Source organism: Oncorhynchus keta, chromosome 2 (genome assembly GCF_023373465.1).
Source record: "Oncorhynchus keta strain PuntledgeMale-10-30-2019 chromosome 2, Oket_V2, whole genome shotgun sequence".
Taxonomy (NCBI): domain Eukaryota; kingdom Metazoa; phylum Chordata; class Actinopteri; order Salmoniformes; family Salmonidae; genus Oncorhynchus; species Oncorhynchus keta.
The window spans coordinates 40794605-40813535 of record NC_068422.1 but is presented as its reverse complement, the minus strand read 5'-3'; the positions used below and the strand labels follow the sequence as shown (position 1 = coordinate 40813535).

The 18931-nt window shown below is 43.7% G+C and overlaps 1 protein-coding gene across 1 annotated transcript in view; it reads right to left on the bottom strand.

Annotated features, from left to right (window-relative positions):
- The window catches only part of LOC118400281 (sodium/potassium/calcium exchanger 3-like), a 156271-nt gene extending 137987 nt beyond the window's left edge, over nucleotides 1–18284 (bottom strand). Inside the window, exon 1 of the mRNA XM_035796970.2 lies at nucleotides 17752–18284. Coding sequence (XP_035652863.1) covers nucleotides 17752–17944 — 193 coding nt within the window. The 5' untranslated portion in view covers nucleotides 17945–18284. The remainder of the gene's footprint in view (nucleotides 1–17751) is intronic.
- Between the last annotated feature and the right edge of the window lie 647 nt (nucleotides 18285–18931).

The window sequence follows — 18931 nt, the reverse complement described above, 5'->3', positions numbered from 1 at the left end:
CATGAGCCCCACAGGGTGTGTGCTTAGTCCCCTTCTGTACTCCCTGTTCACCCACAACTGTGTGGCCACGCACGACTCCAACACCATTCACTGACGACACAAAGGTGAGTCAGCCTCCAAGCAGGAGGTCAGTGACCTGGCAGTGTGGTGCCGGAGCAACAACCTCTCCCTCTCCCTCAACGTCAGCAAGGTCAAGGAGCTGACCACGGAGCTGATTGTGGACTACAGGAAACTTCAAGTTCCTCTGTCTCCAAATCATTAAAGACTTAAATGTTCCAAACACACATGCACAGCCATGAAGAAGTGTATCTTCCCCCTCATGAGGTTGAAAAAGTTTGACATGGGCCCTCAAATCCTCAAAAGGTTCAACAGCTGTACCATTGATAGCATATTGACTGGCTGTATCACTGCTTGGTATGGAAATAGCACTGCCCTCGATCGCATGGCACTACAGAGGGTTGTGTGGACAGCCCAGTACATCACTGGGGGTGAGTTCCCTGCCATCCAGGACCTCTATATCAGGCAGTGTGAAAAGAAGGCCCAGAAAATCGTCAAAGACTCCAACCACCCAAGCCATAGACTACTTTCACTGCTGCCGCACGGCAAGAGGTACAGGTGAATCAAATCTGACACCAACAGGCTCTTGAACAGCTTCTATCCTCAAGCAATATGACTGATAAATAGCTACACATATCTTCATTGACCTTTTATTTCAATCTTTGCACTGTCTCTATGCACACTCCAACTGTCACTCCAACACACAAACACTCAGTCCATCATAATATGCAAAAACAGTACCAGTCAAAAGTTTGGACACACCTACTTATGGCAGGGTAATTCTTTATTTTGACTATTTTCTACATTATAGAATAATAGTGAAGAAATCAAAACTCTGAAATAACACATGGATTTATATAATAACCAAAAAAGTGTTAAAGAAATCCAATGTTATTTCATGTGTGAGATTCTTCAATGTAGCTACCCTTTGCCTTGATGACAGCTTTGCACACTCTTGGCATTCTCTCAACCGGCTTCAGGAGGTAGTCACTTGGAATGCATTTCAATTAATAATTAACAGAGTGCCTTCCTTCTTAAAGCATTTGAGCCAATCAGTTTTGTTGTGACAAGGAAGGGTTTGTATACAGAATATAGCCCTATTTGGTAAAAGACCAAGTCCATATTATTGCAAGAACAGCTCAAATAAGCAAAGAGAAACAACAATCCATTATTACATTAAGACATGAAGGTCAGTCAATATGGAACATGTCAAGAACTTTCAAAGATTCTTCAAGTGCAGTCACAAAAACCATCACGCGCTATGATGAAACTGTGATGATCCATGGCACGAAGCCTCCAGTGATGATCCATGGCACGAAGCCTCCAGGGATGATCCATGGCCCGGAGCCTCTGGCGATGATCGATTGGTCTGGATTCTCCGGCGATGATCTGCGGCCCGGTTCCACCAGCAATGATCTGCGGCCCGGTTCCACCAGTGAAGGTCCATGCACTAGGGCCGCCCCCCAAAGCGGAGGGGTCTTTAGGCGGAGCGGGGTCCAGAGCCGCCGCCGTGAAGAGATGCCCACCCGGACCCTCCCCTTTGGAGTCAGGTTTTGCACCTTTGGGGAGGTGGGGGTACTGTCACGCCCTAGCCATAGAGAGGCTTTTATTCTCTATCTTGGTTAGGCCAGGGTGTGACTAGGGTGGGCATTCTAGTTTCTTTATTTCTATGTTGGTGTGGTTCCCAATCAGAGGCAGCTGTCTATCGTTGTCTCTGATTGGGGATCATATATAAGTTGTCCTTTTTCGGTTGGGTTTTGTGGGTAGTTATTTTCTGTTTAGTGTCTGCACCTGATAGGACTGTTTCGGTTTTCACTCTTTGTTATTTTGTTAGAGTGTTTGGAGTATTACATTTATCATGAATACTTACCACGCTGCACCTTGGTCTCCTTCTTCATCCGACGACAGCTGTAACAGGGGATGAATACTTTTGCAAGCCATTGTAAATGTACAGTACCAGTAAAAAGTTTGGTCACAACTACTCATTGTTTTTTCTTTATTTTTACTATTTTCTACATTGTAGAAAAATAGTGAAGACATCAAAACTTTGAAATAACACATGGAGGCCAGGTCATCTGATGCACCCCGCTACTCTCTCCTCTTCCATCCTATCATCTCTTCCCTCTGCTCAAACCTTCTCCAACCTATCTCCTGATTCTGCCTCCTCAACCCTCCTCTCCTCCCTTTCTGCATCCTTTGACTCTCTATGTCCCCTATCCTCCAGGCCGGCTCGGTCCTCCCCTCCCGCTCCGTGGCTCGACGACTCATTGCGAGCTCACAGAACAGGGCTCCGGGCAGCCGAGCGGAAATGGAGGAAAACTCGCCTCCCTGCGGACCTGGCATCCTTTCACTCCCTCCTCTCTACATTTTCCACCTCTGTCTCTGCTGCTAAAGCCACTTTCTACCACTCTAAATTCCAAGCATCTGCCTCTAACCCTAGGAAGCTCTTTGTCACCTTCTCCTCCCTCCTGAATCCTCCCCCCCCCCTCCTCCCTCTCTGCAGATGACTTCGTCAACCATTTTGAAAAGAAGGTCGACGACATCCGATCCTCGTTTGCTAAGTCAAACGACACCGCTGGTTCTGCTCACACTGCCCTACCCTGTGCTCTGACCTCTTTCTCCCTCTCTCTCCAGATGAAATCTCGCGTCTTGTGACGGCCGGCCGCCCAACAACCTGCCCGCTTGACCCTATCCCCTCCTCTCTTCTCCAGACCATTTCCGGAGACCTTCTCCCTTACCTCACCTCGCTCATCAACTCATCCCTGACCGCTGGCTACGTCCCTTCCGTCTTCAAGAGAGCGAGAGTTGCACCCCTTCTGAAAAAACCTACACTCGATCCCTCCGATGTCAACAACTACAGACCAGTATCCCTTCTTTCTTTTCTCTCCAAAACTCTTGAACGTGCCATCCTTGGCCAGCTCTCCCGCTATCTCTCTCAGAATGACCTTCTTGATCCAAATCAGTCAGGTTTCAAGACTAGTCATTCAACTGAGACTGCTCTTCTCTGTATCACGGAGGCGCTCCGCACTGCTAAAGCTAACTCTCTCTCCTCTGCTCTCATCCTTCTAGACCTATCGGCTGCCTTCGATACTGTGAACCATCAGATCCTCCTCTCCACCCTCTCCGAGTTGGGCATCTCCGGCGCGGCCCACGCTTGGATTGCGTCCTACCTGACAGGTCGCTCCTACCAGGTGGCGTGGCGAGAATCTGTCTCCTCACCACGCGCTCTCACCACTGGTGTCCCCCAGGGCTCTGTTCTAGGCCCTCTCCTATTCTCGCTATACACCAAGTCACTTGGCTCTGTCATAACCTCACATGGTCTCTCCTATCATTGCTATGCAGACGACACACAATTAATCTTCTCCTTTCCCCCTTCTGATGACCAGGTGGCGAATCGCATCTCTGCATGTCTGGCAGACATATCAGTGTGGATGACGGATCACCACCTCAAGCTGAAACTCGGCAAGACGGAGCTGCTCTTCCTCCCGGGAAGGACTGCCCGTTCCATGATCTCGCCATCACGGTTGACAACTCCATTGTGTCCTCCTCCCAGAGCGCTAAGAACCTTGGCGTGATCCTGGACAACACCCTGTCGTTCTCAACTAACATCAAGGCGGTGGCCCGTTCCTGTAGGTTCATGCTCTACAACATCCGCAGAGTACGACCCTGCCTCACACAGGAAGCGGCGCAGGTCCTAATCCAGGCACTTGTCATCTCCCGTCTGGATTACTGCAACTCGCTGTTGGCTGGGCTCCCTGCCTGTGCCATTAAACCCCTACAACTCATCCAGAACGCCGCAGCCCGTCTGGTGTTCAACCTTCCCAAGTTCTCTCACGTCACCCCGCTCCTCCGCTCTCTCCACTGGCTTCCAGTTGAAGCTCGCATCCGCTACAAGACCATGGTGCTTGCCTACAGAGCTGTGAGGGGAACGGCACCTCAGTACCTCCAGGCTCTGATCAGGCCCTACACCCAAACAAGAGCACTGCGTTCATCCACCTCTGGCCTGCTCGCCTCCCTACCACTGAGGAAGTACAGTTCCCGCTCAGCCCAGTCAAAACTGTTCGCTGCTCTGGCCCCCCAATGGTGGAACAAACTCCCTCACGACGCCAGGACAGCGGAGTCAATAACCACCTTCCGGAGACACCTGAAACCCCACCTCTTTAAGGAATACCTAGGATAGGATAAAGTAATCCTTCTCACCCCCCTTAAAAGATTTAGATGCACTATTGTAAAGTGGCTGTTCCACTGGATGTCATAAGGCGAATGCACCAATTTGTAAGTCGCTCTGGATAAGAGCGTCTGCTAAATGACTTAAATGTAAATGTAATGCAGCACTCCATCACCCTCCTTCTTGGTTAAATAGCGCTTACACAGCCTGGAAGTATGTTTTAGGTCATTGTCCCATTGACAAACAAATGATAGTCCCACTAAGCGCAAACCAGATGGGATAGCATATCGCTGCAGAAGGCTGTGGTTGCCATGCTGGTTAAGTGTGTCTTGAATTCTAAATAAATCAATCACTCTACACACCCACTCACATACTGTCACGACTCCTACCGAAGGTGGCTCCCCTTCCTGTTCGGGTGGCGCTCGGCGGTCGTCGTCACCGGCCTTTCCCCCTTTCTGTTTATTGGTTTCACCTGTGTTCATTTTAGGCTGATTGGTCGGGCTTTATTTACCAGCAGGCCCGTGGTTGTGCGGGATTGTTTGGTGTGTCTCGGTTTTCCCATGTTCTTGGGTTTGCTGGACTGTTTAAGTCCCCCGTGTTTAGGGAATTTGTTTTTGGTGTGCGCCCTGTGTTCCGTGGGGTTGGTGTATGTTCACCGGTTTTTGTGCATTAAACGATATAGCACTACCCTGAAATCTCTGCTTCCTGCACCTGACTTCTCACCCACTACACCCCGGGCGTTATACATACAAGCTGCTGCTACTCTGTTTATCTTATATTCTGTTGCCTAGTCCCCGTACCCCTATACGTATCCACCTCCATCACTCCAGTATCCCTGCACATGTAAATATGGGATTGGAACTGACTTTTAAAAATATTTCCTGTATATAGCATTCTTACTTTTTTGTGTACTTCATATTTCCTTTTCTTATTTCTTATGTTTTTTTTTAGTAATACATTGTTAATGATTATTGCATTTTGAATTTTTAAGAAGGGCATTTCACTGTACTTGTGCATGTGAAGTGGAAACTTTGGAAATCCATGTCAATGACGTGTAACTTTTTCTGACTTAGGTGTCAGTTATAGGGCTGTTCTCTACAAACATGTTAGAGAACAGATGTGGGCTCATTACAATCTGTTGCTACTGTGGCTGTGGTCTGCAATGCATTTAGACTGTTGGGAGATGTTGGAAGGGCTGATGCCAGTGAAACAGGGAGAAAGAAAATAGCTATATTATTCTGATGAGTGGGTTAAGTGAATACGTGAAATGTCAACACAACTGGAACACTTCATTGTTTCCGAAGAAACATTGTGCACGGCGGCGCTACTGCAAGAGTGTAGCTAGCTAGCTAGTAAGTAGCAGTTGCCCGCTAAGTATACACGTTTGGCTTGCTCGCTAGCTAAAGCTAGCATAGTTAACTATGCAGTGAAGTAAATCCATATGAAGGAAGTTAATATATAGCTCAGTGTCTCCAAAACGTCAAGGTGAGTCGCTACAGTAATAAACCTAGCTGTCAAAGGGAATGTGCTTGCTGGCCAATGTGATACAAAATACTGCCAAGCAATGTCAAACAAAACAATGTGTAAAGATTTGGGCTATTGTAGTAGCTAGCTATATTGCTATAAAAGTATTGATCTATATTCTAGCTAGAGTCCAAAACAAAAAGCTATATTGGTCGTCTAGAAGCTAACTAGCGGGGATACTTGTAAACATTACAGATAGGTTGTTCCAGCTGTTGTTTAGTTAGCTAGCCGGGTAGCTAGCTAGCTAGCTAACAAGCTAGCAAAATATTTAGTACATTAGCTACAATAACTACCTAACCTTTACTCTTCAGATAATCAGAAAAACATCTGAATGGTAGCTAGCCTGCATAGTTACAGGTACTCTGATGCTTGAAACAACTTTGGAACCAATTATCCACAGTTGCTAATAGTTACCGGTCCAATGAGTAGGTTAGCTAGCCTCTAGCTTTTACCGGTAAAACTTCAGTATTACCGCCTAACGCTATATTCATCTTTGATCATTCAATTCTGTTGCAGAAGAGTGAGGAGGAGAGTGGATGTCGTAGCTACTATTAACTGTGCTGTGCTCCATAGCGATTAGCAAAGTTACTCTGACCCTGGCTTTTATAAATCGCAGTGAGACCATACACTGGGAAAAAAGGGTCCATATCAGGGGATATCTTTACATGACAGATTTTTGATATTCTAGAGAATACAGAGCATTTCCTTTGTAAATTTTGAGTTTTGTGGATATGCACCATTTCCTGACAAATTCTGAATCCAGATGTGTCTTCTAGACATAATGTTAACTTTCACTGCTATGCGGATGACACACAGTTGTACATTTCGATGAAACATGGTGAAGCCCCAAAATTGCCCTCGCCAGAAGCATGTGTTTCAGACATGAGAAAGTGGATGGCTGCAAACTTTCTACTTTTAAACTCGGACAAAACAGAAATGCTAGAAACAAAGAGATCTTCTGTTGAATCTGACAATGAATCTTAATGGTTGTACAGTCGTCTCAAATAAAACTGTGAAGGACCTCGGCGTTACTCTGGACCCTGATCTCTCATTTGAAGAACATATCAAGACTTTTTCAAGGACAGCTTTTTTCCATCTACGTAACATTGCAAAAATCAGAAACTTTCTGTCCAAAAATGATGCAGAAAAATGTATCCATGCTTTTGTCACTTCTAGGTTAGACTACTGTGTGCTTCCTGTCAAGGCAAGGGCTGATTTCAAGGTTTTACTGCTAACCTACAAAGCATTACATGGGCTTGCTCCTACCTATCTCTCTGATTTGTTCCTGCCGTACATACCTACACGTACGCTACGGTCACAAGACGCAGGCCTCCTAATTGTCCCTAGAATTTCTAAGCAAACAGCTGGAGGCAGGGCATTCTCCTATAGAGCTTTCTCCTATAGAGACCGAGTCTGTGAGAAACACAGACTCGGTCTCAACATTTAAGTCTTTACTGAAGACTCATCTCTTCAGTGGGTCATATGATTGAGTGTAGTCTGGCCCAGGAGTGTGAAGGTGAATGGAAATGCTCTGGAGCAACGAACCGCCCTTACTGTCTCTGCCTGGCCAGTTCCCCTCTTTCCACTGGGATTCTCTGCCTCTAACCCTATTACAGGGGCTGAATCACTGGCTTACAAGGGCTCTTTCATACCGTCCCTAGGAGGGGTGCGTCACTTGAGTGGGTTGAGTCACTGATGTGATCTTCCTGTCTGGGTTGGCGCCCACCCTTGGGTTGTGCCGTGGCGAAGATCTTTGTGGGCTACACTCGGCCTTGTCTCAGGATGGTAAGTTGGTGGTTGAAGATATCCCTCTAGTGGTGTGGGGGCTGTGCTTTGGCAAAGTGGGTGGGGTTATATCCTTCCTGTTTGGCCCTGTCCGGGGGTGTCATCGGATGGGGCCACAGTGTCTCCTGACCCCTCCTGTCTCAGCCTCCAGTATTTATACTGCAATAGTTTATGTGTCGGGGGGCTAGGGTCAGTTTGTTATATCTAGAGTGCTTCTCCTGTCCTATTCGGTGTCCTGTGTGAATTTAAGTATGCTCTCTCTAATTCTCTCTTTCTCACTTTCTTTTTCTCTCTCGGAGGACCTGAGCCCTAGGATCATGCCTCAGGACTACTTGACATGATGACTCCTTGCTGTCCCCAGTCCACCTGGCCGTGCTGCTGCTCCAGTTTCAACTGTTCTGCCTGTGATTATTATTATTTGACCATGCTGGTCATTTATGAACATTTGAACATCTTGGCCATGTTCTGTTATAATCTCCACCCGGCACAGCCAGAAGAATTCTTTAAGGAATACCTAGGATAGGATAAAGTAATCCTTCTCACCCCCCTTAAAAGATTTAGATGCACTATTGTCAAGTGGCTGTTCCACTGGATGTCATAAGGTGAATGCACCAATTTGTAAGTCGCTCTGGATAAGAGCGTCTGCTAAATGACTTAAATGTAAATGTAAGAGAACTGACCACCCCACATAGCCTGGTTCCTCTCTAGGTTTCTTCCTAGGTTTTGGCCTTCCTAGGGAGTTTTTCCTAGCCACCATGCTTCTACACCTGCATTGCTTGCTGTTTGGGGTTTTAGGCTGGGTTTCTGTACAGCACTTTGCTTTGAGATATCAGCTGATGTACGAAGGGCTATATAAATAAATTTGATTTGATATTGGAATTACTCCGCATATCACACATGGATGGACATTTCCTATGGCCAGATATGGACTCATTCAATATCCTAAGAAATTTGACTGTATACATCACATCTGTGTTTTCTCAGCCCATTCCAGATATGAAGCTATATTCATATGCTTCTCTTGGCTGAGGTCCATATCCGGATCTTGATATGCTGAAAATAAGGACAGCACATGCTCAATAATTTGAAAATATGAAATCCATATTATTCTTTCATGCACAAATCATTTTTGGATTCCTTCCAGATATCATACATGGTATTGCCAGATATAGACTCATAAGCTATCCTGAGATTCCATGTGAACATCTTTTTTTCTCTATATGATGACACTTACTGACAGTAGGCCTACACAGTATATTTCCGCAGCACATACAATGCATATGCTCTTGACTGAAGTCCAAATCAGGATCTTGATATGTATTTTGATATTTAAATAAGGACAATTTCTGATGCTTATTTGAGTTTTGAGGACAGGCTCAATAATTTGACAAATATTACATCTATATCATTCTTTCAGACAGAAGCTATAATTTTGTATTCCATCTGGATAAAGGCGTGCGCAAACCGCAAGCTAAACGCACTGTAACTGGTAGCCTAGCAACAATAATCAACTTTCATTCTTGAATTTGGGCACCACAAATGAGTGTGTAAATGGTGGGTGGTCGACCTGACAACTGGAGAAACAAAGAGGTGAAAAGCTGTTTAGAAAATACCTAAAAGAAGTTAACGCTAAAGTAAATTGCTAATTTGAGATGTTTCTACAGCTATTCTTGCTAGCCGCTGTCTTTGTTAGTGGGCGGGAGGTTATACTGTATCAGAGTGCCAGCTTTTGTCTGACAGAAAGGCAGATACAGCACACTTACAAGGTCTGTCCTTACCCAAGCCCACATCCTTCCCTCTACCATGTTTCAAAGAGAATAGTCAATTATTATGGTTTGTTGTTTTTGGGATGGGGGTATGTGTATAATATCTATTTGATAGAAGAGAGATAGTGTGTGTGTGTATGTACAGTATGTGTGTGGGCATGCATGTGTGTGTATACGGAAAAGGCTGCTCTCTTATAATATAATAATAATAATATATGCCATTTAGCAGACGCTTTTATCCAAAGCGACTTACAGTCATGTGTGCATACATTCTACGTATGGGTGGTCCCGGGAATCGAACCCACTACCCTGGCGTTACAAGCGCCATGCTCTACCAACTGAGCTACAGAAGGTGGAGGAGATAAAGGTGTTGTTTTTATCACTGGTTGTTATATCAGTATATAAAGCATGGTGGTGGGAACCTCTAGCTGCACTGGGAGAGTTGATTCAAATGTGACAGTAGAGGGCTCTCTCTAAAATTAGCTTACATTCCCCAGTCCTAAACCTTAACCATTATGGAATGGAGAAAATGCAAAATTTTAGATCAGCGTCTCTAGGGGGCAACTTTACCCCAGTCTGTCATTCTCTCCTGTTCAACAAACCCCACCAGGTAGGCACAGTGCCGTGCAAAATGATTCATCCCCCTTGACGTTTTTCCCATTTTGTTGCATTACCTGTAATTTAAATAGATTTTTATTTGTATTTCATGTAATGGACATACACAAAATAGTCCAAATTGATGAAGTGAAATGGAAAAAAGAATGTGTTTCAACGAAAACGGAAAAGTGGTGCGTTCAAATATATATATATATATTCACCCACTTTGCTATGACACCCCTAAATAAGATCTGGTGCAACCAATTACCTTCAGAAGTCACATAATTAGTTAATAAAGTCCACCTGTGTGCAATCTAAGTGTCACATGATCTGCGTATACATACATCTGTTCTGAAAGGGCCCAGAGTCTGCAACACCACTAAGCAAGGGGCACCACCAAGCAAGCGGCTCCATGAAGACCAAGGAGCTCTCCTAACAGGTCAAGGACAAAGTTGCGGAGAAGTACAAATCAGGGTTGGGTTATAAAAAATATTCTAAACTTTGAACATCCCACAGTGCAACATTAAATCCATTATTAAAAAATGTAAAGAATATTGCACCATAAAATACCTGCCAAGAGCGGGCTGCACCTCAAAACTCATAGACCAGGCAAGGAGGGCATTAATCAGAGAGGCAAAAAAGAGACCAAAGATAACACTGAAGGAGCTGTAAAGCTCCACAGTGGAGATTGGAGTATCTGTCCATAGGACCGCTTTAAGCCGTACACTCCACAGAGCTGGGCTTTATGGAAGTGTGGCCAGAAAAAAGCCATTGCTTAAAGAAAAAAATAAGCAAACACATTTTGTGTACGCCAAAAGGCATGTGGGAGACTCCCCAAACATATGGAAGAATGTACTCTGGTCAGATGAGACTAAAATTGAGCTTTGTGACCATCAAGGAAAACGCTATGTCTGGCACAATCCCAACACCTCCATCACCCCGAGAACACCATCCCCACAGTGAAGCCTGGTGGTGGCTGCATCATGCTATGGGGGACTGGGAAACTGGTCAGAATTGAAGGAATGATGGATGGTGCTAAATACAGGGAAATTCTTGACGGAAACTTGTTTCAGTCTTCCAGAGATTTGAGATTTGAGACTTTGACGGAGGTTCACCTTCCAGCAGGACAATATCCCTAAGCATACTGCTAATGTAACACTCCAGTGGTTTTAGGAGGAAACGTTTAAATGTCTTGGAATGGCCTAGTCAATGTCCAGACCTCAATCCATTTGAGAATCTGTCGTATTACTTACAGATGGCTGTACACCAGCGGAAGCCATCCAACTTGAAGGAGCTGGAGCAGTTTTGCCTTGAAGACTGGGCAAAAATCCCAGTGGCTAGATGTGCCAAGCTTATAGAGATGTACCCCAAGAGACTTGTAGCTGTAATTGCTGCAAAAGGTGGCTCTACAAAGTATTAATTTTGGGGAGTGAATAGTTATGCACGCTCAAGTTTTCAGTTTTTTTTTTCTTATTATTTCTTGTTTGCTTCACAATAAAAAATATTTTGCATCTTCAAAGTGGGCATGTTGCGTAAATCAAATGATACAAACCCCCCCAAAATCTATTTTAATTCCAGGTTATAAGGCAACAAAATAGGAAAAATGCCAAAGGGGGTGAATACTTTCGTAAGTCACTGTCACTCAAAGAGATTTGATGTAAATAATCCCTGTTTACCTTTCCAGGGCCTTGTCAATCACATAACAGACTCCACTTTACTGATTAGGTAGATTCTGCATTGTAGGTTGAAGAGTGTGAGACAGAGAGCATTAGGGAGGGATAGATAAAGAAAAGAAGAAGAAGAAGAGATCATCTAAAAGGGAGAGGAAAGGAGAAAAGCAAGAGAGTGACAGAAAGTGAATGCGAAGGACAGAGATAAAGTTTGAGAGAGATGGAGACAGAGTGAGTGATGGAGGAAAGAAGATGTTGTTTGCATCTGTGTTCTCCCAGTCAGACTGGAGCAGAGCTCTGCTCTCTGTTCAAACCAGCTGACCCAGATGAAGCTGAATTAAAGACAGCCTCAGAGAGAGAGAGAGAGAGACAACATTGTAAATACCACCAATACGTATCTGTGTATTTATCTTCCCATATTCGTACTACAAATATTTGCACATTGTTGAAACACTTTACATATATGATAATATAACACCTGAAAGGTATTTTTTTATCTTTAAAAATAATTTTTAAACCTTTGAGTGCAATTTTTACTGTTCATTTCTAATAGTTTTTTGTTAATGTTGTGAAATATGTTTCTTGTCAGTTTTGTTTTCTAGTTTATTTCACTTGCTTTGCCAATGTAAACATGTTTCCCATGCCAATAAAGCCCCTTTGAATTGAATTGAGAGAGTGTGTGTAAAACAGGAAGTGAGAGATGAAGAAACTAGCTAAAGTGGAGGCTACCTGCATACCGGGTGGCGCAGGGGTCTAAGGCACTGGATCACAGTGCTAGCTGTGTCACCAGAGACTCTGGGTTCGAGCCCAGGCTCTGTCGCAGCAGGCTGTGACCAGGAGGTGCATGGGGCGCTGCACAATTGGCCTAGCGTCGTCTGGATTAGGGAGGGTTTGGCCGGTAGGGATATCTCATTGTGTACTCCTGTGGTGGGCTAGGCGCAGTGCATGCTCACCAGGATGCTAGGTGCACGGAGTTTCCTCTGACACATTGGTGTGGCTGGCTTCCAAGTTGGATGCATGCTGTGGTAAGAAGCAGTGTGGCTTGTTTTGAAGAAACTAGCTAAAGGTCCCGGGTCGCGCAAGGGGTCTAAGGCAGTGCTAGCTGTTGGGTTGTGTTTCGGAGGACGCATCATCTCTCCAGATGGGAGCTGTAGCGATGAGACAAGATACCATGAAATTGGGAGGTAAAATTAAAAACAGGGAGCTGTAGCGATGAGACAAGATACCATGAAATTGGGAGGTAAAATGAAAAACAGAAAAGGGGCAGGTTCGTTCCCACTCTACCTCCATACATATGTCACAATCTCTGTTTTTTCAGTGTTCTCAATCATTGCAACCTCAGGGTTCATACATCTGATTAAAATAACGCACTCATTGATTATTTGAATCAGCTGTGAACTGCTAGGGCAAAAATCAAAACGACCCTTAGGGTCCCCAGGACTGAGTTTGGGAAAATGCTGCAGTAGAGATATAATCCTGATTTTACTTATTCATAAAAATGTAAGTAAGGCATGTGGTAAATTGGCAATTGTGTAATATAAGTATTGTCAACCTAAAATATAGTAATATAATTATAAATACAGTTTCTACATGTTTTATACAAATGTTCTGTATACAGTTTCAGACCCCTTGACTTTTTCCACAATTAGATCTATTACAGCATTGTCTTGGCTGTGTGCTTAGGCTTATTGTCCTGTTGGAAGGTGAAACTTTGCCCCAGTCTGAGGTCCTGAGTGCTCTGGAGCAGGTTTTCATCAATGATCTCTCTGTACGTTGCTCTGTTCCTCTTTGCCTGGATCCTGACTTGTCTCCCAATCCTTGCCGCTGAAAAACATCCCCACAGCATGATGCTGCCAACACCATGCTTCATCGTAGGGATGGTGCCAGGTCTCCTCCAGATGTGACACTTGGCATTCAGGTCAAAGAGTTCAATGTTGGATTCATCTGACCAGATAGTCTTGTTTCTAATAGTCTGAGAGTCCTCTAGGTGCCTTTTGGCAAACTCAAAGCAGGCTGTCATGTGCCTTTTACTGAGGAGTGGCTTCCGTCTGGCCATTCTAACATAAAGGCCTGATTGGTGGAGTGCTGCAGAGATGGTTGTCCTTCTGGAAGCTTCTCCCATTTCCTGATTGCTCAGTTTGGCTGGGCGGCCAGCTCTAGTCTTGGTGGTTCCAAACTCCTTTAATTTAAGAATGATGGAGGCCATTGTGTTCTTGGGGGCCTTTAATGCTGCAGACATTTTTTGGTACCCTTCCCAAGATCTGTGCCTCCACACAATCCTGTCTCAGAGCTCCAAGGACAATTCCTTTGACCTCATGGCTTGTTTCTTGCTTTGACATGCACTGTCAACTGTGGGACCTTATATAGACAGGTGTGTGCCTTTCCAAGTCATGTCCAATCAATTGAATTTACCACTGGTGGACTCCAATCAAGTTGTAGAAACATCTCAAGGATGAACAATGGAAACAGGATGACCTGAACTCAATTTCGAGTCTCATAGCATAGGGTCTTGAATACTTATGTAAATAAGGTATTTCATATTAGTATTATTTTTTATATATTTGCAAACATTTCTAAAAAACAATTTTTGCTTCGTCATTATGGGGTATTGTGTATACATTAGATTGATTAGGAAAGTGTTTTATTTAATCCATTTTAGAATAACGCTGTAACGTAACAAAACGTGTAAAAAGTCAAGGGGTCTGAATACTTTCTGAATCCACTGTAATAAAGTCCAAAAATAATATTGCAATATGCAACTGTATCGATTTTCTCCACCATCACTACCATCGTCATGTCAGTCATTGACTTTTTTCTTTGACACATATAGTCACAACAAACATTCAGCTTTCCCATAAGATAAAACTTAATTCTGTATTTGGTCAGTAGCATTATGTGAAAATGATTGATTGTTTTATGATATTTCTTGCTTTGACCGTGTGTAAGGGGAATAATGAAGGAAGATGTCACCAGAATCCCACTTCCCTCTTGGAAAATCTTTTGACTTTGCAAGAACGTGCATTCTTTTCACTTTTCTTCAGTTTATGTTCAGGTGAAAATACTAAGGTCATCTTATGCTCAGTTCCTCTTTCAATAGACCCATATTGCACCAAGGGTTAAGTAATTTGGTGACAGAGCAACAGACGCGCAGCTACCAACTCCAGGGGATTATTAAATGCACATGTTGAGCTGCAGTTCTTGTGCCACACAAACCTAAAACTATATTCGTAACCAACTGGGAGTTGGGAATTTACCAGTTGTGAAGTCTTAAATACCAGTTGGATGCATTTACGTGCTTTGAACTGGTTGACAAAGGCTAAATGGCCAACAAGCTGCGTAAACAGGATGTAAATACACGTAAATGTAGTTTAGTCCCCTTATTCTTTTTTAAATAGTGTTTAGTCATCTTTTTATTTCGTTAATTATCATTCACCCACTTATTATTGCGTTCCCAGCATGATTCCACTGCGAACAAGTGGAATCATGATTCAGGTATGCTCGTTTTGTTTGCCTACTCCCCCTGGATTTTCTTTGTTAGCAGAGCATTCATTCACCACTCTGTCTGATGGCAAACTCCGGCCAAGGAACAGGCCGGGACACGAAATGAACTACCTCAGCCCAGACCAACGCTGACGGTGGCCTTGCATGATAACGGACATAAGGCCATTTTTTAAAAACTTCCCTCGACTCCTGTTGTGTCAACAGACTCTCTGAGAATGAGTGTAGGCTACAACTGGTAAATAGTCGCTGATATTTCAATCAGAAGCCAGCTAAAATCATAACAAAAGATAGGCTACTATAAGTTCTCAGAACAAAATAATTGTGATTTACAGAGAGTAGTGTGAGACAGACAATTGTGAGGCAGGCTGCAATGCAAAGGAGACACAGAGAGAGGAAGCAAGCAGAGAGAGGTTTGTAGTACAGCGGTTCCCAAACTTGGGGTCGAGGACACAAGTGGGGTCCCCAGAATTTTAAATAGGGTCCCCTGAGAGAGTATTTCATCTTATCAAATAGATTAATAACTTGTTTCTCTTCAAATCGGTATAGAATACAACATTTTAGAGTCAACTAAGGGCCTTTTACACTTTAGCGGCATACAATACAGAAAACTGAATTGCAGTGCAGCTCACATGAGATGCTATAAACATGAACGTGATTAAAAATAACACTTTTCTAGGGCGACCTGATGTGCATTTAGTGTAATTTTTAACTACAGAAAATTACGTTAAGCCTTTTTTCATAGGTGTGGATTGTTTCAAATCACAAGATTGTTTGGGAAGCCCGTAATTTGGGTAGTGTGCGTGGCAATAGGTCTAGCTGATTGAGCTGCGGCTGTCAGTGAAAAGCGTCTAATATATTTGTGAGGATAACGTGTCTTGAGTATAATTGAAAATATTGCATCAAGAAGAAGGGGAGGGGTGTGTCTCTCTCCAGAATGCATGCATACAGTGTGTAGGAAAGTGCCCATTTGGCAATGTCTTGTTTCTGAATGTCTTAACACACCACATACACCACATGTTTTTTTCCCGCCTCACACAGGTCAACAAACCCTGTTTTTTAGCATCCATTGCGAATGATAGTTCCTCAGTATTTGAACAATCTTTCCAACACTCCCGGCCTTGATAATCACCAAGCCTCAGTGTGAAATAATAAAATATTATGAACTGATGATCCCATACAGTATACCAAGTGGAAACATCATACAAAACTGCTTTCTGTCCTGAGCAAACTAGAGCAGGAAACCTTGAGGGCCCAGAAAAGGCTAGTTGGTAGAATGTTGCAAGTTTATTAGCAATAGTTTCAGCCCGGACCATGTGATGCTTTGATACAATATTGAACTTCACTAGCAATAGTTAAAGTCAAGACGGATAGAAAGGGAGGCAGACAGGCGGACAAGAGAGATGAATGTGATTGAAAGAACCAGAAGTTTCATCAGGATATTTTCTACCGTTTTAATTTCTAGGCTTTAGGGCGGCCTATGTATTTTACTTAGTTGACGATGAAGTTATTGGCTTACTGATGCATTGGTTATAGGATATCTCTGAGTTCTATGCCCTCATTTCTTTAGCCGCCAATGGATCACAGTCTATCAATGTGTCCATATGGCAGAGGCTAGTGCTCTCACCATCGTTTAATTTTAATGTTCAGATTTTTATGATTAACCACGTGACAATGATTTTGAGAAACTGAAACTTTATTATTTCAATGAAACTGATCCACGAAAATGTGCATATAAAAGTAATCAGAACTGGCACGCAGATTGGTAGAAATGGTAGGATAAATTGTAAGCTTCCCCAAACTTGAAACTCAGGAGAAGACTATGGTCTTTATTTACTATTCCAGCCATTTAAAAAATGTGCACACATAGGAGGTCCCGTGAAAAAAACAGGCCCGCCTATGGAAATCAAACGCCTCCCTAACTGATTTGTCCGGGCGCCAGGTCTGTGGAAACCATGTGTTTGATGTACTTGATACCATCCCACTCATTTTGCTCGAGCCAGTCCTCGCCAATTAAAGTGCCTGGGGCTAAACACCCCCCTCTGTAACTGGATCCTGGACCTCCTGTGTTCTGCATTGACCCCCCTTGCAGTCTTTTGACTCATCACATGCGCTGCTGCAACTGCTTATTAGCCTATTTATCCTGTTGCCGAGTCACTTTACCTCTACCTACAGCATATGTATATCTACCTCAATTACCTCCTACCACTGCACGTCAGCTCAGTACTGGTACCCCGTATATATAGCCAAGTTATCGTTACTCATTGTGTACTTATTCCTCGCGTTATTATCTTTCTATTATATTAATATTTTTCACTCTGTATTGTTGGGAAGGGCCATAATTATGCATTTCACTGTTAGTCTAGATCTGTTGTTTACAAAGCATGTGACACATATGATTTGATTTGTTGCAACTCATTTATGGACAATCCTTGCTTTAGGCCTAGATAACAACAATCATTTATATGAAAACGTAAAGGTCAAACTAAGGTAATGAAGCGCAAACCCACAGAGGAAACACACTCAAAAACATCATAGCCTATATGGATATTAGTGAACACCATAGTCTAGAATAGCTTTATGTCCCTTCTTAGGAGCCTCACAAAATAGTGAAACTGAAAAAAAAAACATACCTCTCGCAAATAGGCAACTGTTCAACAAGACATTTTGACAACAAGCATCTCACCTGCTTTCTCGACCAAACATGAGAGCCCTTTTACAAGAGCGAGCAGCACCCCCATGAAGAACATCTGCCCACCGAACAACTCCTTTCGCTTTTTCCGCTGAGCTTTGGTCTTCCGCTGTTTCAGCCTCCCTTGAAGCGGCTTACTCCGCACCCGGACGGTCCCGGGCATCATGCCAAAGGCTATCCCATCCATGGAGACGTTTTCACGGGGACAGAGTTTCTGGGAACCCGGACAGGGAACGCGGAGGAGTCGAAGGAAGCGGGGAGGAAGAGGTGTTCGGAAAGTTACACAATGGAAGAGGTGGGTTGTCGACGCGTGAAAGACGATGTTGGTATTCTATCTTGAGTCGGTTGCGATGTCTTCTATATTACTTCGCATGGAAGTGTTGCTGTGCGTAGTGGATGTTGTGATAGGACGGAGCGCTCCATGGATGCGTCAGTTCTGTGTCAGTTTTCGCGGGACACAGTCTGCAACAAGGCTGGCGATGTACAAGAGAGAGCGCGGAAAGGATGATGTAGAGGGGTGAGTGTTTGTGTATGAGAGAGAGAGAGAGAGAGAGAGAGAGAGCGGAAAGGAGGATGTAGAGGAGTGAGTGTGTTTGTGTATGAGAGAGAGAGAGAGAGAGAGAGAGAGAGAGATGTTGTCTACCTCACTTGCTTTGGCAATGTTAACACATGTTTCCCATGCCAATAAAGCCCTTGAATTGAATTGAGAGAGAGAGAGAGAGAGAGAGAGAGAGAGAGAGAGAGAGAGAGAGAGAGAGAGAGAGAGAGAGAGAGAGAGAGAGAGTAATTGAACAATGTAGCGAAATGGGGAGAAAGGACAGAGCGAAGAGAGAAATCCCACTGTGCATAAACTGTATTTCAACAAATATTATATTTCACCCAAAAATGTAATGGGATGATGTTGAATCAACGTGGAAAGCGAATTGAATTCGCAAAGTCATCAATGTTAAGGAATTGTGGGAATTTTTGTGTCTTTTTTTCACCCAACGTTTAGCCTAAATCCAATAACATGCTTCAAATGTATGTTGATTTCATGTTAAATTCAGATGGTTGAAAACTCAATCAAATGTAAATTAAAACTAGACCTTGAACTGGCATCAGTTTCCAGTGGATGCATTTTTCAAGCAGCAGGCTTCATTGTGAACGACAAAACTACTCGCTCATCGTTGCCCTC